This window comes from Peromyscus leucopus, chromosome 3, assembly GCF_004664715.2.
Source record: "Peromyscus leucopus breed LL Stock chromosome 3, UCI_PerLeu_2.1, whole genome shotgun sequence".
Taxonomy (NCBI): Eukaryota; Metazoa; Chordata; class Mammalia; order Rodentia; family Cricetidae; genus Peromyscus; species Peromyscus leucopus.
In genome coordinates this window covers 14,578,093-14,603,570 of record NC_051065.1, presented here as the reverse complement: position 1 = coordinate 14,603,570, position 25,478 = coordinate 14,578,093, and the positions used below count along the sequence as shown (strand labels likewise).

The window sequence follows — 25,478 nt, the reverse complement described above, 5'->3', positions numbered from 1 at the left end:
ATATCTGGATTTCCAAACTCACCTGTGCCCCTGATCATTAGCAACTCTGCGTAGAACCAGAAATGAGTTCACACTTGATTTAAAGGAAGAGTTATCAGTGAGTGATCAGGCTTTGCCTTACTCAACTTTTTGAAGAAAAAATTACAATGGGAAGGGTGACTCTCAGTTCAATACAGCTCTAGTCAGAGTCATTTTTATCTAAGGTTTATGATGGAGATGAGAAGGAAAGATAAAGTCAGAATTGTGTGACTGTGAGTAACTCAAGACCCAGAAACCAAGGAAGGCCACCACTTGGATAGTGCCAGGCTGTCTCAAAGAATTGATAAGGCCCCTGCAGTATGTACACACACACACACACACACACACACACACACACACACACACACACCACTCACTCACAACAGCCAAAGAAAGATCCACCCCTTCAGAAAACTCATGTCTATCCTCAGGTAAATAAATGCACCTGGACCCTAAACCCAGAGATTTTAATCTGCATGCTTGCTAGAACCTGTTCCCACACTCTGGAAGAACTATTGACAGTTTGTATAAGTAAAAATAATGAAATATCTAAACACCAAATTTTCTATTTCATGCAATGGGATGAACAATGTTCTCCAAACCTTGAGATTTATTTCCTAGAAAATCCAGCACATGGTTAATGCAAATGTGAAAACTTTCCACCACACAGTTCTGCAGGATTCTGTGTCTTATAGCAGTGCAGAATGTCTATTTCACACACTGCAAGCTTTGAGTCAATAAATATGCCATTTAAAAGCCAGTGCCAAGTATGATCAGGTTCATGGACAGCCTGTGCAATATTAGGAATGTTACCATGGAGAATTCTAGGAAAGCTATGCAGTTACCTTACATTGTGTGCATGGACAAATATGATGCATACAAACAAGGATCATGAATCACAGTGATTGTTAGGATGTCAAGGAAAGTGCTGTAAATTACTATTATTTAGAAACACACAAAATGCTTAGTTATAACATTATTTATGCCATAACCAAAACCTGCACCTGATTTTCTTATACCTATCAACGAGAGAAGAGCTCAACAGTTATGTGTTCATTCTAAAGAACACAATTTCAAAAGCTAAGTTTTCCGGTGTTTTGTAGAACAGGGTAAAGCTGTTCCTATATGCTCTACTCTGCATGCCAAGTCTGATATTAAAGCAAAATGCAACAAGGCAGTGATGTGAGAGATATAAGAAAGAGTACTGGAGAAATGCAGAGCAAATCGACTTTGGTGTGCAGCCTCCCACCTCTTGCCTGCCGTCCAGGCCCACAGCCTTCCTGAGCTCCAGGCACATCCTGTTGGATGCTCCAAGGAACTAACTGGCACCTGCGCCATTTGTGTGTCTTCCACCTAGAGGAGAAGAATAAAATCTCAGTGAGAAGAAGCAGAGGTGGCGGGCAAATCACAGAGATAATGTAGTGTTAACAAAAAGCAGGTTGTTTAGCCATATGACGTTTTTCCTAAGTTTAATTTAGCTACAAACGAACCCCTTCTAAAAACACTGTTAAATACAAAATTCTTCCTATGGCACAAGAGACAAGACTATATGATTGGCAAGTTCTGTAGAAACAGGCTTCCCAGAGTGACAAAGAGCATTTGGACTTCTTATTCACACTTCCAAGAGATGTCCCAGTTGGCCCCAAAAGTGTTGCATTCCACTAAGTAAACTCCAGTCAGGCCAAGAGTCTTCTCTATAATGAGCTTTCAATGATCACTGCATGGGTAACAGCAACTGAAATTATAATATCCCGTAACAAAAACAAATTTCAAAAATCAATATGTGGGGCAAATAGTCAATAATGTTCACAGTGTAAACATACAGTAATGACATCTGTCACCTGTGAATTAATGATACACGTATTAATATGGCAGTTTACCACTAATCTCCACTTAAGTTATCGTGTTATGATCACACATTTAATTAATGATTGTCATAGTACATAGTGTTTCATTTGCTGTCAGGGCTGCAATGATACACTTCAGCAAGCTTCAGTGAGAATATTGGCAAGGAAGCCATATTTCTGCAATAAAAATTTCAGGTTATGTGTAACTTCAATGACTTCAACTTTCTTGGAGTTGCTAATAGATGAATAGAACAGACAAACATCTCACTAGCATTACAAAAGAATAATGTCACTTCCTAAGCCTCAATGCTCACACTTAGTAGAAACAGGTGCTCTTTGGAGACAAGGTTATTCCCCTGTGACAAAGAAGTCCCTTCCTAAGGGACTTATAATTGTTAACTTTTTTATGCGTTTCTTATAGTTTATATCAACATAAGACATTCTCCTCACCTCCTGGAGCTACCTACACACACAGTTGGGAAATTGACACATATATTTGCCTTGGGAGAGGTAATTTCAGAAGTGAAGTTCTTTGAAACTTCTAAACAGCCTACTGAGGTGGTGGAAGGGATATCAGCTTGACAGATGTGATCAGGAATTACCCAGTGCACCATCTACTTCCTTTCCCCCTTTACCTGTAGCTGTAACACGTGGGAGGGGCCTCACAAGCCTTCTCTTCATATAAAGGGTCTGAGCAGTCCCGGCCTCCATTGGCTGGCAGCTGAATGATGACCCGATGTCGAGACTGCTTCCTGGTTCCAGAGTCCCCTGAAATGAAGCAACGTTCCAACCTGCATTTAGAATCTCTCTCAATAGCAGTTGGTGTTGAAGAAATTCCCCCGCCTCCAGCAACATGTGCTGTGACATGTCCGAATGAGAGGCTTTATTTCATCGAATCATTTACTAATTGTCTCACAGACCTCTTATATTTAAAACCAAATCAGTTTATATTTTAAAATGTAAAGAATGAAGAGAAACCATTCCACAGTCAACCAGTCTTCTACTGTACAGTTACAAAGTCACTGTTCTTTCATATTTTCTGTCCCCTTGAGAAATACGACAGGTCTAATTAAATCCTTCCCCTTACTGTAAGTTTATTTTCATGTCATCTCATGTAGCTGTGTTTGCCATGTGGAGCACATACACTTGTTGTGAACCTTCCTCAGGAGGATATAGTCAATGTTATACTGCTCTTTCTTTGTTACTCTCTTAATTTGAAACTCATAACTTATAAATTATTCCAGCTATTTATTATTCATGCTAAGCAGCCTAAGAGCTTCAATTCAGGCCACACTCTGAGCATCATGCTCTATGTAGAGAAACAAAAGACGTTTCCTAGAGAAAGACTTTTTTTTTAGGTAAGTGTCAAAAATAGCAGCAATTACTGTAAGTAAATAACTCCAAAGGATTTCTAAAAACTGGTGGTGGGGGAACTTTACCTTCAAGAAAGGTAACAGTCTGACAGTAGAATGTTTTACTGATTAAAGAATGTTCAAATTTGCTTTTTAGATTATAAATATACACATTTACCATCTCTGATATTCAACTTTCAATACATGTGTTTTTTAAGGGTGAGTAGCTGCATGGTACAGTTTCACTTAGAAAATAATTCTATAGAGAATTATGTCAGCAGATAATATAATTCCTGATGCATTTACATTAATTTGCAAGATTTTTAAATATTCCATGCACAGACTACAGGACAGCGGGATCTTTATAAAGTTTACAACCTTTAACAACCAGAGTTTAATCAGAAGGGAAAAGAAGTTATTGTGGTTATAAGATAAAATGATTTGAAAGTGAAAAATTTCCCACAACAGAATCCTTTTTCATGAACTCAAGGTGTCCCTTAACACTGGTGGGCAAACAATGGCAGCCATGCTTAGAGAGGACTCTTGTGCTAGACAGAGAGCTGGTCAGGTACCAGCGATTTCTGAATGATTCTGTTGGATAACCTCTTTAAAAACAGGAACAATAACAGCAGACAGCTGAGCCCAAACCCAGGACTTCTGAGTCATTATTTCTGATAGTAGGGTTTAAGAGTCTATTTTAAAAGCCTTTCAGGAATATGTGATGAACAGTCATGGAAAGGGAGAGCACAGAATTGACTGAATGGGTGACTATGTGCACCTTGTTCCAATTTAAGATTCTGGATTATTGTGAATTGCTAAGGATTATTTCCATTGTGTGTGAATCATGTTTATAACTACAATAATTATGTTAATGAATAATTGGAATACTATAGTTAATGGAGTGGGGAATTTGGGACTAAAATTGCTGGCAACTAGGAATTGAAGTATTTGGGAGCACCACTGTGGAGTTTTTTGGTAACAATATAAATTTGAATACTGACTGGATTTTACATATTTAATATTTGTCTAGAGAAGATCTAAGAAATGCCAGTAGAAATGCAGTGTTACCAATACTTTTCTATTTATTATAGTGTTCAAATGACTTCTAGCTTCAAGCCCATGTGATAGATGTCTCTAACAACTCAGAGCAAGGAGCATTTTCATTTCTCTTGAGGCTCTGCAGAATCCACTATCCTTGTGTTTTTCATTTTGGTCACTGGACTCTCAGAGCTAATTTTCCTCCATTGCAGGAACATACATTAACTTTGATTTTTCTCATTCATATTTTTCTTAGTTTGCCTTCATACCCTCCCGGTTCAATACTTAGTTCCACCATTCTATTATTTTGAATATTTATTTTAGTATATGCCTAGGATTAACTTTTAATATTTTAAAAAAGCGTATGTAAACTAAATAAACATCTGATCATTTGGTTAATATCTAGAGGGATTTCTTTGTTTTCTTCCTTCCTTCCATCCCTCTCTCCCTCAGTCTCTCTCTTTCTTTGTCTTCTTCATTAGGAAAAGATCACCAGAATATGGATTTTTGTTTCCCAAGTGGTCAAAATATTTAGAGAAAGTCACTTGCTAACCTTTCTCGATTCACATAAGGCAATTAGACACAGAAATAAGGCCAAAGGGCTGGGGATTGGAGCGGACAGTAAGCTTAGCCTCAATGACACCTTATAAGCTGAAGTTCCTAAGCATGAACTGTCTAGATGTCACCTGGAACATAGTCAAGGATATTCCAGTTCATGTGCTCCAGTGTCTGTTTTTCTTTTTTCTTTGTTTCTACTTTTGAAACACACATGTTATCTGAAATACAAGCCTGTAATATTCTTCTGATATAATTTTATTAAAATTATACACATGTATACTGGAAATCAAAGACTATGGGTATTTTTCTACTTTAATTGACTACACAGTGGCAATCCATTTATTCTTATACTAAATTCAAAATCTTTCACCTTAGGTAGCCATAGGGCAAAAGCTGTGTCCTGATTACATTGGAATACTTCAGCGCTGTAGTACTCAGAGAGGAAATTTAATGGTGTTGCACAGAGTGTATCAGGACATCCTTGATTCTTCTGACTATGGTTAAGAATTTGCTTGTGCATTCACTTTAGGACTCAATCAGGGTATGGACCCACAGAATCCGTGGGGGTAAAAAAGGAATATTATTCACAAACAACTTTTGGTAGTAAGCTTGAAATTTGATAACTCTTTGTGTATATTTATGCTGAGTTTATTAAATGTGTTTGGAAATATATACAGGGTTTCTTCTTATCTCTGTGAACACTCACAAAATTGCCCACAAATAGGAAGTGCTTTATAAATATTTATTGAATGAGAAAACATTTATTTTTCACCCATTCATATGGTTTATTAGCATGTTCTGTTTTTTTCTGTCCATTCCCTGAAATAAGTACTAGGTCCAAAGCCTGTACATTGAGGATTAAGTACAAACAAACCTGTACATTGAGAATTAAGCACAAACAATTCATATCATTGAGAAATAATGAGCACAAAATTATAAAGGCTCCTGTGTGCCTTATTTTTACTCAGAAATCCCTATGTAAGATAGAATAAGAAAAGGGAATTATGCATGCAAAATAACTGATTTTGTAAGGTAACAAATTAAGAAAGTACATTTCAGTTATCTCAAAAAATTCAAAGTATATTTCATCAAAGAAATTACTTATGGAAGGAATTAAGAGCAAAATTTCTTTGTTACACTAGTCAAAAGGTGAGTAGCCAGTTGGAGTAGCAATATGTGAATTGGTAAAGTAAAGATTGATTCAAGAAGTAAAATACAAAGGTAATCTTTAGATCTTTGGGGTAATTCTAGTATATGATTGATTTAGGGGGTGAGAAGAGAATACGGTTCCTGCAACATTCTGTCTGGCTCTCAAGGCAATCAGTGTGCAAAAAGGGGAGCAAATAGAACTTGAACATTTAAATTCATTATTTGATCACAAGAACTTACTTTTTATAAATTAGAGTAACAAATTCTATTCAAAAATTATTTATAAATTAAAGTGACATTTTTCAAAATTCATGAATAATTTTTTGAAATTCAACTAGTACACAACCAGTTGAGGACCAAACTACCCACAAGTTAATATTGATCTTTATTGACATTGGTTCTTTTTCAAGGTGTATCATGGGAGAGAAATGAATGTTTCAAATGCTCCCTTTTTATTATTCCTGAAACCTAAATAATTATTTCCATTTTCTGCAATAATACACTATAATTTTACCTCCTTAAAATAATTTTTTTTTTTTTTTCGAGACAGGGTTTCTCTGTGTAGCTTTGCGCCTTTCCTGGAACTCACTTGGTAGCCCAGGCTGGCCTCAAACTCACAAAGATCCGCCTGCATCTGTCTCCCAAGTGCTGGGATTAAAGGCGTGCGCCACCACCGCCCGGCTTAAAATGATTTTTAAAAGAAGGATAGTTCCAAGTTCTAATAAATATAAAACTCATAAAATTTAGGATTTACCTGAAATTTTAAATTAAAAAAGAAATACTACATTCCTGAATTATTTTTCTCATTGCCTCTTGTTGAAAACAAAACTGTGTTTTGAAGTTTTAGTCATATGCTGAAGTCAGTGCAATTTTTTTTTTTTTTTTTGAGACAGGGTTTCTCTGTGTAGCTTTGTGCCTGTCCTGGAACTCACGCTGTAGCCCAGGCTGGCCTTGAACTCACAGAGATCAGCCTGCCTCTGCCTCCTGAGTGCTGTGATTAACGGTGTGTGCCACCACCACCCGGCATCAGTGCAATTTTAACAGCATGTGGATTAGACCATTTCTTAAGTAAATAATGGAAAAATTAGCCTCATGCCATTGTTTCATTTTCTTGACCATAGCAAAAGGCTACTCTTCTGCATGCCATAGTCCCCCCTTGCTCACTTACAGAAGTCAGCAGGGGAGCATCAAAAGCTTCTTGGAGAGCACAAAGCATCCTCCACTATTATTCCTCTATAATCCCACTCCTTTTATGTCTTTAACACACAATTACAGTAATATACTTTTAAATCTAAGTATATTACTATTTAAAATCTTATTTTTTAAATTTATTTAAATTAGTATATTATGTTTTAAATCTAAGTATATTACTTTTAAAGTAATATACTTTTAAATCTAAGAGCCTAACTTTCTGGTTTTTGAAAATATTTTCTAGGAGATTTAGCATATAGCTTTCACCTAAAGAGGGGGTAGAGCTGGTTTGCTGTGCAGGTGAGAGAACATTTGCCACCCAAGTAGATTCCTGTCCACATCTTCCATCACCAGCACGCCTCTTGCTTCCATGTCAGCAGGTTTGAGCAGTCACTCCTATCTCAGATCCTGGAAAGAACTGTCATCTAGTGGCAACTTGAGTTTTAATTTAGAACAATTACCACTATTTGACCAAGTGATCAATCCAACTAAACCCATTATACCTCCCATTATACCAACTCAGCACCCAAGTGTTCCTTCGTTAGTCAGATCCACAGCACTGTCCATAGACGTAACCTATCACATTTTCTCATTCCTCTCTACCCTCTGACGTTTCTATTTACACATTCGTTTGGAATACCCAATCTCTCATCTTCAATTTCTTAATTGAAATTTTCTACACTTCCCTTAACAGATGCTACTTAGCTCCATTTAGCAATTTGGTATTCTTTCTCCTTCCTTCTACCTTTAAAAATCACCAACTCTCCTAAACTTCTAACATAACATCACCATCTACCAACCTTTTAGACTCAAGAAGCTTTACTAGTCCTCTTTCCACTTCTGTTACCACTTTCATTTCTTCAACAACAACAAGTTTATTCCATTCTAGACACTGCACTCAAAACTATTATACCTCCTCTCGTCTCATGGTCTTCTCTTTTATCTTGTATCAGTTACTCAGGCTTCTGTTAAGAACTTCATGTTATAACCACCAAACTTGCATGTTTTCATTTCTAAATATTTTATACACTGGCTTTTCCCCTAACTTGACAGTTCATCTAATTTTTTTATCTTATTAAAATTCTCCAGATTCAACAGGGGTTGATATGTACTTTTCCTAGAACTTTGTTGGGACCATTATTATTATACGTACCCATGACTGTACTTGGTGTCCCATCTCCCTCTCCTTTTGCACTGTCTTGGAGCAGTCTTGACCTGCTCAAAACCACTAATTTTCTTTTTCCTTTTTGCACATTCAGGTTGCTGAATATGAATTAAGTTATACTAGCAGTCTATTGAAGAATCTCTTTATAAGCACATGGCTAAATGAGAATTTGATATTGCCTAGACATTCTATCATAGATTATTAGCTTGCTTACTTTGTAATTTTCCAAAGTTAAGTTACTTCTCTTCTTTACCCCTGTTTTTATTTTGTGGATCCTCATGCTTAGGGACAATGCTTTATTTACACAAATTAAGAGATTAGAAAAAAAATTCCTTATACATTTCATGCCTCTAGGATATTAGCTTGTTGATTGCTGATACCTTATATTTAGAATCAAGTCTGACACATTGTAGTAACTTGAAAACATTATAGAGTGAAAGATGAATGAGTGCTTTTAATGAAGAATTGAAAATAATAAATGTACTAGGAAATTGCTAATTAATAATATTCAGTTCAAATTTTCTAAGAAAGTTTTATTTTATTGTGATCTCAATGCTTTCTCAGAAAGATTGTTTCCAATATAGCCAACTAAAGTATTTGCCATATAGTGTGCACATGCAAGCATGCTGTGTCTGTCCTTTAAGACCTTGTTATTATTATAGACTAAACCAAAACATAAGCCTAACAAAGCCCAAGATTTCACATGCAATGTGATGTGATGTAATGTAATATAATAAACTTTATCACTGAAGTGATGAACAGCACCAAAAACTTCAGAGTTCACAGCCTATAGAAAAGTATGTTATTTAATAATGACCAAGTCAATAATAACCATATTTTATGTGGCTTTTAAGAAAATAAAGAAATAAGATCATAAAATCTATTTGAAAAATCAGAAAATGTCATTGCTTTTTAGAAAATTCATGTCATTAACATTTTTCTTTTTTTGCAGTTAAATTAATGTTTGTTAATCCATTAACAATCTTACAAAACCTAACATGGACTGGGGTTATAGCTAACTTGGTAGACTTGCTATGGGCTTAGCCTTTAAGAGCACACTAGCAAAACATGGCATGGTGCTACATATCTGTAATCTCAGCCCTTGGTGAGGCCAGGAACATCAAAAGTCCAAGATCATCCTCATCTACTTAGTAAGTTCAAGGCCAACCTGGGCCAACCAACTCTGTCTCAAAAACCAGCAGACCAATGGCAGTCACTCTTTGCCCACCAAAGCTACTAAGAATTCTAAAAGACATGAAATAAAAAAAAAAATCTCTTTTTGCTCTGCTAGCAGTTTAGTTTCATATAATATTTTAATAGTGTGCTACAAAACATAAAGGGAAATATTCCAGATGTGGTGGTATGCGTCTCTAATCCTGGAAACTGACACATCGAGGAAGGAAGACTGCAAAACCTGCTCTATCGACTTAGGTCCTATCTCATAAACAAAAACTCCCAAACTTGTGCTTCAACTATACACAGGATAATCTGTAAAAACAATCAATTAAAACATTCAGAAAATTGAGTGGTTTAGAATAAAATTTAGCAAGTTAAGAATAGTCATGAAACTAGAAATTAGCCCTGAATTGCAAATCTCCAGTGAGAGTCAAGAAGTATAAACACAAGGAAAGCATAAAGACAATGTACAGGTTGAGAGAGCTAAGGAGAAAACTGGAGACTCTGCTGTCTGTCACACTGAGAGAAAATTTGCTGTTATTGTGTAAGTCACATGGAAGGTGTGAAAATTTCTCTCAGTGGGAATGCTAAAAGACCATGCCCGGAAGGGTAAGGAAAGATTTATCAGGGGACGGACCATGATAAAAAAAGTCTTTGCAAGTCACAAAAGCAAAACCAAACCTCGCAGGGAACAAATACTCATCTTGGAAATGCCTCATGGCACATTAAATGTTGGCAGGGAGTCAACTCGATCGTTTTTCTCTTTGCTTTATTCCCATCCTTGGGCCACATAATTGAATCTGTAGTAAACCTGGTCTCAGGCTATTTCTTGCCTATAAGTAGGTTAGAAGCCATGTGTACTGAGGTCACTTGGAAACTCTCTTAAAAATTCACAAGACCAGTATACATTCTTCAGGATTAATGAAAGATAAGATGTATTAATAAAATCTAGAATCATTTCAATTTGAGGTATATAATAAAAATTCAAGGCATACTCTGGCATAAAATTTACTGCCTCCCAGGACCTCTAACTCAGTATTATTTCCAGGGAGAAATCCAAATGTTCTGACATTCATGAAAAGCCAGGAGAACAAGGCCCTGTGTAAGAATCACAAATATTGCTCATCCAGAAGAAGCCAAATGTCCTGCGGGATGAAGTCCTGGGTGGAGAGCCTTCAGAATCTACACCCCATACCTTCTCTGCATGAAGAGGGACATGGCGTCCAGTCACTGTATGGGGTCACGATACAATCCTTCCTACAAGGAAGCAAGCAAGGCCTCACTGTTTCAGGCCGAAGGCTTTCAGGACACCTAGAACAAACAAAGAAATTATTCCGCCTTTAACAATCCACAAAGCCAAGTATCGCAATTTCCTCCCAGTTTTCCTTGCTGTCTGAGTCACAGCCACCAGCCTCTATGACTTAGCTTTCATGGCCACTTTTAACAAGCACCATTTAGTTAAATTAATTCTCTGCAACCGTATTTGCACAAGACTACACACATAAATATGTATACTTAACGACACTCATGTGTTCTAGAAGAAATATAACCACTATATCCTTGCCTTTAGGATAATCTCTCCACTAGTAAATACATATTACTAATATGCATGATAAAAATTTGTAGAAATTCAAATTACCAATGTTAGGACAAAATTTCTGTATCTGTAGGTAAATATTTCATAATCATATGACAATAATAATAATAATAATTATTAATATTACTGTCATATGTATGCATGCATGTGTGTGAATAGAATGTGTGTGAGGGTATGGACATGAGACCATGCTTGGTTGTTGGTTCTGGGATTGAACATAGGCCATCAAACTTGCTTGCTGTCTTTCTCTCTTTCTCCCTCCCTCCCTCCCTCCCTCCCTCCCTCCCTCCCTCCCTCCCTCCCTCCTTCCCTCCCTCCCTCCTTTCCTTCCTTCCTTTATCCTGTTCTTCCTTCCTTCCTTCCTTCCTTCCTTCCTTCCTTCCTTCCTTCCTTCCTTCCTTCCTTCCTCCCTTCCTTCTTTCATTTTTTCTTTCTTTCTCTGTTTATATTTTGAGACAGGGTCCCACTGTATAGCCTTAGCTGGCCTGGGACTCACTATGAAGACTAGGCTGGCCTCAAACTCACAGATATCTGCCTGACTCTGCTTTCTGAGTGCTGGGGTTAAAGGTGTGTGCCTTCATTCCCAATTCCATATTAGTCACCTCTAAAGAAGTAAACAGTGAGTAATAATAGTTAACACTATTTGTTTCCAATAATTTCTTTATAGCATTTGCTGAGACTTCATTTTCGACATATCCTGTAATTATTTGCCTACATACATTTTCTCACACACAAATATAATACTCTTTTCTGTTATAAATAGAATACATATTCTCTTACTTTAAATACTCAGGTTTATTTGGAAGTTGATTTTTAAAAATATTTAATATTTAACATGTCAAATAACAATAATCTCCTTGCTTAGTTGAGGATAAACTTGGATTTTCCTAATTATTAGGACTCTTTAAAGTGTTGGGCAAAAAATATTTAAGTATGAATCACAGAAATTGATGTGTTTTTATGATTTAGATTTTTTATAAGACTGGAGTTATAATTTAACTTGAAAATATGACAAAATACAACATATAATCTAAAGAATTCTTTTGGGATTATGGAGCTACTGGTCAGTAATTATTATTGAAAGCAATTCTTTTCATTGAGGCATTTTATAACTTTAACAATGGGAGGCCATTACTCAATTGCACGCTCTTCAAATATTTAGCTCCAAATAAATCAATTGAATTTACAATGTTATCATTGACCCTCTACATATTCTTTTAGTTTGGAAATAGCCACAGCAAGATACTGGACTAACTGTGGAGAGCAAAATTACTAACAACAAAGTCATTAAGTGAACACACAAAGATAAATTATACAGCCTAGATTCATCCAATAAAATGAATTCCGACTTCCTTCGGTGAGGCAATTGTTTTAGCCAACATGCTTCCTTTCCCTGGAACTGTGTGTATTTAGCATTTGTGGCTTAAATCAAACAATTGATTCCTCCCTCCTCCCAATCTTATTCAAGGTCAAATTAAACAGATGTGATAGGAGTTGAAGTTTGTTACTTGGGAGGATAGATAAGATCAATAACATTGATTTTGCCATCTCTCAGTAATCTATTTTATTAAGAAGAGTTTAAAACAAGGCTTCTATTTGCATTTTTGTTTCAAATGACTTGTATTGGAAAGCATTCATTGAATTTAACCTAGCATTTAGGGAGAAGGGCAATAACATTTTCTTTTGAACTCACTGTACATGGTTTCATTTCCCACAATTTTAAGGGCAAAGGAAGACCACAGGATTCAACAAATCTATGGGCATATCCAGATCATTGAAAAACAGCTGTAGAGGCATAGTAAATTTTTGCTGGATTACTGTGGTTGTCTGATATGAGGCATCAGGACACCCTTCGTAGTGAATGATCTCATGACACTGGATCCATTAGGCTCTTTCACACAGAGATCTTTTCACATGTAACCCTTCACTCTGGAACAGTATTTTAGTTTGTAGTCACTCTAAGTTGCAACCTTTGAAAGGTCATTGTCGGTCGAACAGAAAGAGGAAGCCTTTTGCAAACCAATATAATATTGTTCATCCTGTCTGGTCTACTGAGCACTTCTATCTCTGCTCTCATCGCAGCAAGAATCAGGCTCTGCCTGACTTGGGACTTTCACCCCTGCTGCTGCTAGCACCACTGAATTTTAATATATTGCAAATTAATTTCCTGAGTCAGATTAATAACAATCTTAGTATAATTCCCATTAACATATTGGTTTGAGGTTACCATATGAAGTGTGCAGAATGGTCTCTCACTTTATGTGAATCTCTTTGGCACATATTTTCTAATATATTTTCAAATGTAAATCTATATATACACTATGGAGCTAAATATCTTTAATATCTGCAATGATAGCTAGATAAAAGTGCGTAATGGGATTCTTACATATTTCCATATGTGAGATAAATTATTCTCATGCCCATGGAAATTTTAATAGAAAAAAAAAACAAAAATCATGCACCTGAAAAGGGAACAGACAGGGAGAATGGGACATAATAGGGATGGGAGGAAGAGAGATAGGAGGAAGAGAAAGTAATCCGGGTGCTTTTTATACATCCACAAGATTTTCAAAGAGCTAAAGTCACTGATAGAAAAAAGCAAAAGAAATATCTTGCATTTTTAAAACAGCCATTTCTAATGTTCATTGAGTGGCTACATAAGAGTATTTTTCATTATATAATGCTTTCAGTTAGCTTTGTCAAAGCCACCTGGCTGATGATTTGGGAAACCCAAGGCCACAGTTATACTTATGTAAAACATGTTGCTTGTGCTGTCCACATTCCATATGGCTAAAGACATTTGAATGACTAAAGAAGTTATTTTGTTTCAAAAAATAAATAGGATGTTCCCACTCAAAAAATATGTATTTTTTAGAAAATTCACTAATTTTTCTCTAAGAATTGTTTTTTCCTCCATAACATTACTTGGTTTTGCTTATAATAGTCACCAGATACTCTTAACACCTCACGTCTCTATTTTTGTCCTTCCCACTAGCAAATTGCTTCCCTTGTTGTTACCTAACCCATCGGAAACTGATGTCTTTTTCACTTTATCTTAGCAGTCATCTTATCCCAAGGCTCTCTATTGGAAGTAGGTGGTTACTCATTTTACCACTGAAAAATATAAGTTTGGCCTTATTACTAGTGATATAGGATTTTCTGGGGGAAAAGGAAGGCAGATCATAGATGGCTTCTATTCAATTAAATAGATTGTCAGCCTCCAAGCCCAGGGATATACAGGAGATCATGGATGACCTCCACTGCTAGGACTTTGTATACCATCATAACTGATCAGCCAAGCCTAGAGCAAGACTCCTTTCTTTACCTCAATAGCTTAATAAAAGCAGACTGTTCTACAACAGAATTGAAAATGGGGACCAGGTAGAAAGGTTTCTACAGAATTTATGGGTCCCATGTACAAGACTCAGAAATAGTTACAGCTTTATCAGCAACTGACAGTGAAAACAAACAAATCTTTTCTTGGGGACAGCAATGACAAGCATCAAAAGACTCCATTTAACGAAGCAAGCAAAGCCCAAGCCAATCTTCTGCATGGCTGACCACGGGATTTACTGCTGACATTCTAAAGGCCTTACTTCTTGGGTCCTACTTGGCCCACGTTGACTCGAACACAGATGACTTTTCGTGTCTGCATGCCCACAGAACATGAGGCCTCCCCATTCCATGTTGTAGTCGTATTGAAGGATGACACTGATGTGTCCTCTATACACTGACCCCAGGGACCAGTTTGCCAGTGATACACAGTGCAAGGATGCTCATTACAGCTGCGCACCTCTTGCAAGGCACTGTTGTTTGGGCAGCGGATTCCACCTACAGAAATGGACAACGATAACAGATTAGATAGAGAGCCAAAGAATTTCCTTGTTCTCTCTTCCTAGGAATTTTCAGGGCTGATAACGACGATGCTGACCACTTACTGAGCACATAGTATTCTACCAGCATACTACAAAAGAGGTAAATTATTCTTTTTACATGATCTAGCTTAAAATATAAAGCATACAGTATACATACTAGATATTGAAGATAATTTAAGACCTTAAGGAGAAGCCATTGTTCTTCAGAGAAACCCAACATCAAATGCAAGGAAGCTCACTGAATTGTTAACCACAAGCGAGAGAAAACTTCATACTGTGGATGAAAATATCTGAATGTGTTTTCAGTTGTCATCTTTTAAGTAGAAAGTCTTAATCCAGGGTTTTTAATAATGCTTACTTTAATTATTAGATTTTAGGGTGATTACATGCAAATATGTTAAAATTGGATGGAAATTTAGGAACTTCCAGAGTATTATTGAGAAATCAATGGATTTGTTCAAATCTCTGGTGCCACTGGCTGTGCAATGCACCATCATTTTACGTGTTCTAAAGAAAAAGAAATGGTTTCAAATTCAACCATTAAACAATATTTTCTGCTTAACTCTAATTTTTGTATGCTTATTGAAACAGCTTTCTATGACTTAATTCCATGTTTGCTTTTTTCTGTATTATGCTTTTGCAAAAATTACAAGAAAAGATAGTTTTTAACTTCTCTATTTAGAGTCCAGATCTTTTCAGTCAGTTTGAACTCATTCACATTAAAGTTTATGTTTTTTTATGGTATCATCATCTGTGACATAAAGATGTTGGTGATATCAGATATTTCATTTATTAAAAATTATTACATTTATACATTTGTTTGTGTGCATTTATGTATATATTGGGTGGGGCATGCACATGCCATAGTGTATGTGTCTATAGATCAAATGCAAAGTTGTGCGACTCAGTTCTCTCTTTTCTCAATATGGGTCCCAGACTGAACTCAGGTCATCAGGCTTCGGGGCAAGTTCCTTTGCCCACTGAGCCATCTTATCAGCCTAATATGAAATTTCTTATAAAGATTTCTCCCAAGACCTAGAGAGATGGCTCAGCCATTAAGAGCATATCCTGATCTTGCAGAGGATACCAGTTTGGTTCTCTGTCCCCATATCAGGCAGGTCACACCTGCCTATAACTCCAGGTCCAAGGGATCTGATGCCTTGAGACTGCTACTCACATGCAAATATCCTGCCTCAGCCTATACATACAACAACAAAAACATTGTCCCATGTAATTGACAGAATTTTTTCCAGGATAACAATATCTACCTTTAGATTTTGATGCTGTTACATTCTTTTCCTTCTAGTTCTGGGAGAAGGAATCTAGGACTTTCACATGTTAGGCAAGTCTTCTATCACAGAGAAACTTCCCCAGTCCTACTGGATTTTTAATTGCACCAGAAGATGTATTAAAAGTCTTAATCAAACAACTAGTATTTATTTTTTCCTCAACTGATCTTTAGCTGATTTAGATTGTTTCCTTTTTGCCTATCTGGGACTGCTGTTTCCAGCCAGAACAACAATGCTTGCTATCACAAGTGATGGCAATTCTGCTATGACTTCTGCTTAGCTGCTGCATTGCAGAAATGCATTCAAGGTACAAAGCAATAATGCTGGGGATGTTAAATGGTAAGATAGCCATATCTCTAATTAGTAGACTGTGATGTGAAGGCTAATACTCTGGTATCATTTTTTTTTTTTTGTGCCAGCCCTATTGTGTGAACTTCATAGGTGGGGTCCTAATTTGTGTTCACAACTGTCAAATGAATAAATGTATAAACCCAAGCATCTGAAATGATGTGACCAGTGTGTTAATAAGGAATGTAGGAAGATCATGTTTTTGTTTTAACCAACTGTGAAAATAAAGAGATGTAGCAACACCAGAGATGCTCTCCAGAGATTACAGATATTTTCAGACTTCCCTCTGATCAGCAGCTGATCAATTGGCAGCTTGTTAATAACAATTTAGAATATTTCTGCATTGTTGAATGTGGTTCCAACATTAGAATGACCTGTCCTGAACATTTCATTAGTGTTCCCGCTTAATGAAAATAAGGACACCTGTCACACTTCATATCCTGTCTACTGTCATACAACTGGATGACCCTGGCAACCCTTGCATGGACTTTTAGGATTTGAATACACTGAACTCTAAAATGTGCTAATTGTATTGGGGAGAAATAAGTGAGCATGTCTAGAGTTCCTTCCTCCGTGTGCTAGACATATTCCACATTAACAAATACATACCAACTATATATGAAATTATAAATATGATTTTATATACACTTATTTAATAGTTCCTTTATATTTAATACTAAAATTGTTGATAAAATGCTGCATTTCTGTACATACACCATTTTCACTGTAAGAATTAGTATCCTGTTAAAACTGATTTTAAACCTCTGAATTGCTTTTGACACTTGAATTGACTGCTTGGCTTAGGGGAAAAATGATAAGGGTAAGAAAAGAACTTCTACAACATCAGCATAACATGTCAAGGAACTGCAAGATAGCTGTTAAGTTTATAGACACAAAGGCTATTTATTTTCTCGCCCTAATCCACTTTAAAGACACATCAGCAGTTTGGATCTGATGTAGGATCCTTGCACCAATAAGCCCTAGTATGGTCTTAATTATTACAACATTGCAATTTTGGTGTAATCTGTCACTGCAGCACCACTGTGTTGTTTGGGGAATAATTTTATGTTAGAAAAATTGATAAATACAGTGTTGAAAGTATCTATTATTTATGAGAAAGCCTAATTTTGGACCTTTGGGAGTATTTCCATAGTCATGGAGAAATTATAAAATGTGAACTATGACACTTATACTTACTATGACACTTATATGTTCTCTTACATGTAAAAATATAGGCTTTACACTAAAACTGTTACTTAGATATTTTTATAGTTTCAGCAACAGGAAAGACTTTACTGGACCTGAAAAGAATTCTGTTACATAAATAAACCTTTAGAGAGGAGGTGAGGATGAGCTAGGAGAAGTTAAGGCTGGGAGAAACTGTAATCAGAATATATTATGTGAGAAAAAAATCCATTTTTAATAAAAGAAAGAAAGAAATATTTATGTACATATAAAATGGTCCAGCTACTAGGTGAAACTGCTATATTAAAACAAGAGACACTGGGCTAGAGATAGATAACTGTACTTGCTGCAAACATGAAGACCTGAATTCAAAGCCCCAGAATTCATTTAAAATAGTGGGTGTAGTTGCATGATCAGGTAACTTCAGCACTGTGAGGCCAGAAACAGACTGGAGGATGGTTAGAGCTTGCTTTAGTAATTTCAAACCTTAGTAAGAGACTATCTCAAATGTATAAAATAGTAACAATACAGAACACCTGACATCCTTTTCAGGCCTCCATATACTTGCACAGCTCATATTCCCTCTCATATGTGTGCATATACCACACAATATAGTCTGTAAATAAAAATAAAAATACATGAAAAAGAACATAACTTTTCCTATACACATCAGTCTTGCAGAAGCTTTGTTAGAATACATATGGTGAGAGTTAGGGAATTGCTGTTTCTGGCATTGATGTGTTTACAACTGATATGACAGGTTTGAAAATAGACCCATTCATGACCCCAACTAAGTCTCCTAATAATAGTGGATATGCAGCCTGAACTGGCTATCTCTTGTGACCAGATTGGTGCCTGGCCCAATTGTCATCAGAGAGGTTTCATCCAGCAACTGATGGAAACAGATGCGGAGACCCGCAGCCAAACATTAGGCAGAATTCAGGGAACCCTGCAGAAGAGGAGGAGAAAGGACTATATAGGAGCCAGAGGGGTCAAGGACACCATAAGAAACTCACAGAATCAGCTAACCTGGGCTCATAGGGGCTCATAGAGACTGAACTGACAACTAGGGAGCCTGCATGGGATTTACCTAGGCACTCTGCATGTAAGTGACAGTTGTGTAGCTTGGTCCTCTTATGGGGACTCTAATAGTGTGAACAGGGGCTGTCTTTTACTCGTTTACTGACTTTTGGGACCCTATTCCTCATACTGGGTCACCTTGCCCAGTCTTATTACATGGAGGAGTGCTTAGTCTCACTGCAACATGATACGCCATGTTTTGTTGATACTCATGGTATCATCCTTTTCTAAACAGAAATGGAAGAGGAATGGATTAGGGGATGGGGACAGAGGGGTCTTGGGGGAGGAACTTTATATATATATATATATATATATGTATATATATATATATATATATATATATGTTAAGAGCCCTATTCAATATGGTAACGGGATACCTGTATATGCAGTGTGATGTACAGCATCCCAGCATTTATGTGGGGACCTTCAAGGGACATCAGAGGGATTAGAAATTGTTCACTACACTCAAGGATATTGTGATGTGGTAAGGAAAATAAGTAGGAGGGGTAGAGTGGCTGAGCAAACATACTCAAGAGGAAAATTCTATGTGGAACATCAGAATTATGCTGAGAGGTATGTAATTTTTTAAATTTAATAATGATTACGAGAAGTATGATTCATTGTGTTTTGGAGACTTAAAAATGTCTGGAAGAAGGAGGCACTGGAATGAACTACAAGGAGCTAGAATTTTAAATAGTAAGTTTCTGAGATGAGAAAGAAGAGATCATTTTATATAAGCAAAATTAAAAATAAATGCAGAACAATTCATCTAGGTACAGCCTTGGGGGTTAGCATGTTGACATGTCAGTCAGAGTGTAGAGTTCGCACGAGAAAGTGCATGGCTGCAAAGATAAGCAGTGGATGGAGTGTAAGTCAGGAAGTGCTGACACCATGTTTCTACCATCACCGGCTGTTGCAGCACAAATCCTCTCATGGCAGACTGTGCTTGGTGAGAAGCCCTTGCCCAGGGCCCAACAAGTGCTTGGGAGGACTGAATCAGAAAGAGCATTAGCAGAAACAGGAAGGAGCATTCTTATCGTGCAGCCCCCTCAAATTCTCTGAAGCTGGAAGGGGGGTGGTGCCACCATCCTCTTAGACACCAAGTGACATTCGTATCTACACACACCCTGGATCTGTGTGTCTTTGAATCCTCTAAGAAACACAGCTGCTTCATGGCTCTAATAATCAAAATCACTAAACTGTAAAACACAAGCATATTGAAATAGAACTATTACTTCTTCCAAGTTTTTCTCTGTAAAATATGATTCCAAAGGCTTCTAATTATTTGAGAAAATTGGCATAATTCTATATCAATCTGCATCTATTCTCTGCTCACAGCAGATACGACAGCACACTGACATTTGGCTAGTGAAGTTATATCAGGTCATTTTGAACTTTGCAGAAACAAATGTCTTCTCATTTTTCACTCTGTAAGGGTACTTGCACATCATTTTTACCTTTATAAATTAAATTTGTTGAAGATCTGCACAGGGATTAAAAATGAAAAACACTGAAAATCTAATATGTTTATGTTTTATTCAAATCCAACACACCACTACTTATAGTATGCCAGATTCAACTATTAAAGGGTTTCTTTCTTTTGAAACTTCCACATAAATTTAAAGTAGGTTTGAGGACAAATCCTAGTTTACATAATATCATAAAGATACTTATCTAAAAAAATCACACAATGCTAGATTAGTAAGTTCTTGATTTTATATAAGTAGAAAACAAGAAGTAAAAATCTGACCCCCAAGAAGGGCTCATGTTCCTTTCCATGTATATATTATATTCGTGTGTTTGTGGGTATGTCTTCATGTGTGTGCAGGTACATGCATGTGTGAAATTTAGGGATCAACACCAAGTGTTGTTCCTCAGGAACTGTCCACCTTGTGTGTGTGACAATCTCTCTCACTGAGACTGGGGCTTACTGATTAGGTGATTCTGGCTGCCCAGTAGGCTGCAAACATCCCTCTGTTCTTGCTGCCCTAGCTCTGGGATTGCTAGCACACCCAAAAACCCAGATCCTTTGTACATGAGTATTGGGTGTGGTCTTGTCTTTGCATAGCAAACTCTTCCCCATGGAAGTCTCTTCAGTAACCTCTTGCCTTCACCTGGTTTAACTTAAAAGTTATAGTCAACTTTCTCCAATGTTCATGCCTTGACTGGTCTCTAGGTGCTTCCAATTGTGGTTTGGTTTCCTAATGATATTTCAGCATGAATTATTTTGTAGATATTTTTGTGTATTGCTGAAACTATGCTGTATAGTGTTATCTAAGATTGTATGGGAAGAAAAGATATCTAAACTATTTTTATTCTTTTATTTTCTTTTAAATTCTTTCGAGATACCTTCATAATTGTAGCACAGAATTAACAGTTATTTTCATGGACCATTTGTAAGAAGTTGATGAGTGTGGCTCATCAAACTGAAAAATTTGGAATATATTTCCTGTAAGTAAGGCATCCTCCCATACATAAACACAACCAGTACTCCTAGCCCCATCTAAACTTCCAACTATCCCCAAATAATCCTCATAAAACAAGGATTTAATTCAGAATCAAGTATCCCATTTAGGCATCTTGTTAATTGTTGGTCTCCTTTAATTGGAAATATTTCTTCTATATTTCCTTAATTTTTATAGGCAATTCTGAATAATTGGTGTGCATTATTTTATAATTATATAGCAACTTTCTGACACTTTTTCAAAGTAAGATTCTATGCATGCATTTCTGGCAAGTTATGTTAGAAGTAATGCCAACGTTGTTATTGTAGAACATTCAGGAGAAGAGATTTTGAATTCTCCATTACTTTCAATTACTTGGGTCACTAGATTAAGCAAGATTTATTTCTTTTAAATACATCTCTATTTTTATTTATATGTGTACACCTGTGTGTATGTACACCACAGAGTGTGTTGGTACCTGGGAAGCCCTGGAGAGTTTCAGGTTCTCTAGAGCTAAAATTACAGGTGGTTGTGAACTACTCAGTGTGGATGCTAGGAGCTGAACTGTGAACTTCTAGAGCAGCAGCAAGTGCTCTAAACTGCTGAAGGATCTCTCTAGTTCCCCACCCTACAGCATGATATCCTGCAGACAGAATATCCAGTGATGGGACCGTCTCTCCTTAACTAGAAGCAATTATTCCATGGCAGGAAGTAGGTGGCCTCATAAGTAGAAGCAGTCATGTCTGGATGGTGATGGTGGTGGGGATTCACAAAATAAAGTCTTGTCCAAGATCTTGCCATAGCAGACCTGGAATCAGTATAAACCAAATCACAGTCCAGTCAAGGATTAAACTGTATGTACCTCTTGCCCTGCCCCAATTCATCCCCTATTTAAATCCTTATTCACATTAATAACCAGAAAAAAATGACTAAAGGTTAGGCCCATTGCCTACATGGTATAGCTACATTTATTAACATTTTACTATATGTTTCCCCTTTTCTGAACATAATCTATTCAAGCCAGAGGTACTGTTTGACAAGCCAAGAAACATAATTTTCCCTCTGAAAGTTCTATTTTATTGTGTTGTTCAGATTCCTTGGGGTAAGGCAACCCTTTGACCCAGAGTTTACTAACAGCTATGGTTATGGTAAAACAGAATCAGAAATCAAGATCTGGAACTGAGAATATAGCTCAAAGGTAGAGCACAGAGGCTTGGTTTAATCGCCAGCACATGTAACTAACTTCCCGCTACATTAAAGAGACCCCTACACCTATGCACTTGCCCTACACATTGATTTTTTTTTTTACAAAATTATATAATCTCATCTCTAAATACTATGTATCACTTTTATCTTTTATTTTCCTATAAAATTATCACAGTGATTTCCATAAAAAATCTGTGACACATTCTAAGCTCTAATTTTTGTGGAATAATAAAATACCTACTTTTGTAGAATATAATATCATTGATAGGAAGACAAAATTTAAGACTTCTTATAGATGTAGTTCTCTCAGAAAATAAAAATACCATTTTTAAAGCTCAGTATTAAACCAGTTTCATTTTCCACAAGATAAAAGGTTATTTTCATATCCAGCAAATAACAGGTATTAAGGAAATTTATTTTGCAGATGAGTTCTCCATTAAGTGTCTCACAGATTATGCTATGTTTTGTAAATGTTATTGGCATAGACAGAGAGTAAGACATCCACATTCAATCTGTTTTCTACTTAAAATGATGTTTAGATACTTGCCCTTTGGTATACTACACAAATATCTGTAGTCTCTCAGGATGACTGGCTTAAGATGCAGCTATTAGACATAATTAAAAATTATTGAAGTCCTACCCTTTCAAATTAAATGGATTATATGTATCAAATACTAACCATGAATTTCTGCCTTTAAAACATTCAAGACCTTTCAGTGTGAAGTGTATCATCTATAGACATAATGATCTGCTGCAGTTTTGCAAACACAGCAAAAATCCTTGCTATGTGACTTGGGGTGAAAAGTCACTCATTACTAGTCACACTGCAAATGTCTGCCAAGCATAATGGGTTTACAGGAAGCAGGGTGACCACAGATCTAATTTTAATGAAGCTCAAGACATAATCTGAGCTGATAGAGTTTGAAGTCTGAAGGTAGTCTATTCAAGCTGGAGGTGTTTTTGACAACACAGAAAAGTAATTTTTTTCTCTAAAATCTGTATTTTTTTCTGAAAGTTTTTATATTCTTAGCAATCATAGTGGGAAATATTTGAGGGCTCCACAAAAATTAATAAAATTTCTGAAAGGGTAACATTTATATATAATATGTTGCACTTGTGTATTAAAGCCAAGGTAATTATATAATCTGTATAGTTATTATGTAAAATAATTGCAAGTATTGTTAAATAAGATTATGAGATACTATGACCAAAATGCCTGAAAACATAAAAAGGCAAAATGACATAAAACCAATCAAAATCAATTAATTTCAGGGATTAATAGGTGTCTATGTTTACTATAAAGAGAAATTGTGATCTATCAGTCTAAAATGTGAATAAGGAGAAGGGTCAGTTAGTGTGGGATGCTGTAGCTGCACACCTGCATTCCTGAAAGACAATATGCCTCAGTGTGAAAGAATTTGACTTCCATGTTTTCCAACTCCTCTGTTATCTTCCAGAAATAACAATAGTTTGACACTGTCTCACCCAGTCACACAGAGGACAAATTAGCATTTGGAGAACAGCTCAGAGGCAATTACTGCCTTGTATTACTTGGCAATAAAGCTTGCGGGTGAGGTGTGATCTGTAACAAGCATGCCTTATTCATCCCATAGGGTGAATCGGTGCTTGAGTCCAGTGGATCTCAGAGCCTGTGCTCAAAAATAAGAATGGTAGAGAATACACATTGTGTTCAGTCACAAGCAATAGCCATGCTAAAATTTAAAATATAACTTTGATATTATATGTATATGATAATTTTACGAGGCATTAGACTGTCAATGCCTAAAATGAGCTACCAAAACAGAAAAAAAAAAAAAAGAAAGAAATGTTTGGTTTTTTAGAACTTGTTTCTCAATTTCCCCCACTTTGTACACTTTGGAATAGAAGGAACAGGAATTATTAGGTGAATGGAAAAAAGGCAAATTCTTTAAAACATCCTCTTTCTTTATTAAAGAACAATTTTAAAGGTTAATTATTAGGAATAGAACCAAATCATACAGATATATAAAATGTCATTCATTACTAGATTTTTGTCAGCTCATTTTCATAGAATGTCATCTTATACAGGATACTCAAAGTAAATAGTCATCAATTTTCAGAAGAAGAAACAGTCAAGAAGTTGGAGACCTTACCTTCTTCACCTGCATAGGCCAGAATGGAGCGAGCTCGGATCTGTTTCCCTTCTGTGGTTTTCCCAGAGCAGGTGTGTGAACAGGAGGACCATGAAGACCATGCACTGAGCACACAGTCCTTTGGGCATGGTGCATCGCAGGCCACAGGAATGGGAAAGATCGCATCTCTGCATAGCTGTCTGTCCACTTCTTCTCCTGGGAAATACATTACCACCAACTTTACAATCATTAGGTCCATGGAAAATGAGTGATTGAAATAAGACAGGTGTCCCGATGAATTAGATTATGTCCCATTAACTCTTAATTAAAAATGAAGTGGAAAGAAGACATGATTGTTATGGTGAAATGTTAAAGGAATATCAGAAAAATGCAAACAGAAACAGACAACTAAATCCCTAAATCAATGGTTTCTTTAATTATTTGAGGCATATGTATAGAAACCAACATATTGCTGAAAGTATTTTTACCCTACACTATCTTCCCATAGGATTTTTACATTTATGATATTAATGTGCAATGAAGAACATCATGAAATTATGTTGCTATCCTTCTTATTTAGCTGGGAACTCTGATTTCCAAACAGAGGTAAATAGCTATAGCGTGTGTCAATGTTTTCATGAATCAACTCACAGATATGTCTATAAATGCTATTGTATCTGCCAGAGAAGGTGTTTTTATTACAACTAGTCACCTTTCTCTTTTTTAACCCCCACCCCCCGGAAGTAGACAGGAAATGTAAAAGATAGAATAGAATCACCATGCCAGTACTTAAGATGGCCACATGGGAAGGCGGAGGACTGGAGACAAGACAGAGCATGTGCAGAAGTA

General features: G+C 36.4%; 1 protein-coding gene across 2 annotated transcripts in view; it reads right to left on the bottom strand.

The window, feature by feature from the left end:
- Window positions 1-25,478, bottom strand: part of Thsd7a (thrombospondin type 1 domain containing 7A) — a 387,216-nt gene that overhangs the window by 63,611 nt on the left and 298,127 nt on the right. For both annotated transcript variants that reach the window (XM_028894646.2, XM_028894648.2), the window contains exons 7-11: window positions 24,651-24,845; window positions 14,688-14,922; window positions 10,690-10,805; window positions 2,501-2,633; window positions 1,268-1,371 (exon numbers count right to left, since the gene is read on the bottom strand). In XM_028894646.2, the coding sequence (XP_028750479.1) occupies window positions 1,268-1,371; window positions 2,501-2,633; window positions 10,690-10,805; window positions 14,688-14,922; window positions 24,651-24,845 (783 nt within the window). The remainder of the gene's footprint in view (window positions 1-1,267; window positions 1,372-2,500; window positions 2,634-10,689; window positions 10,806-14,687; window positions 14,923-24,650; window positions 24,846-25,478) is intronic.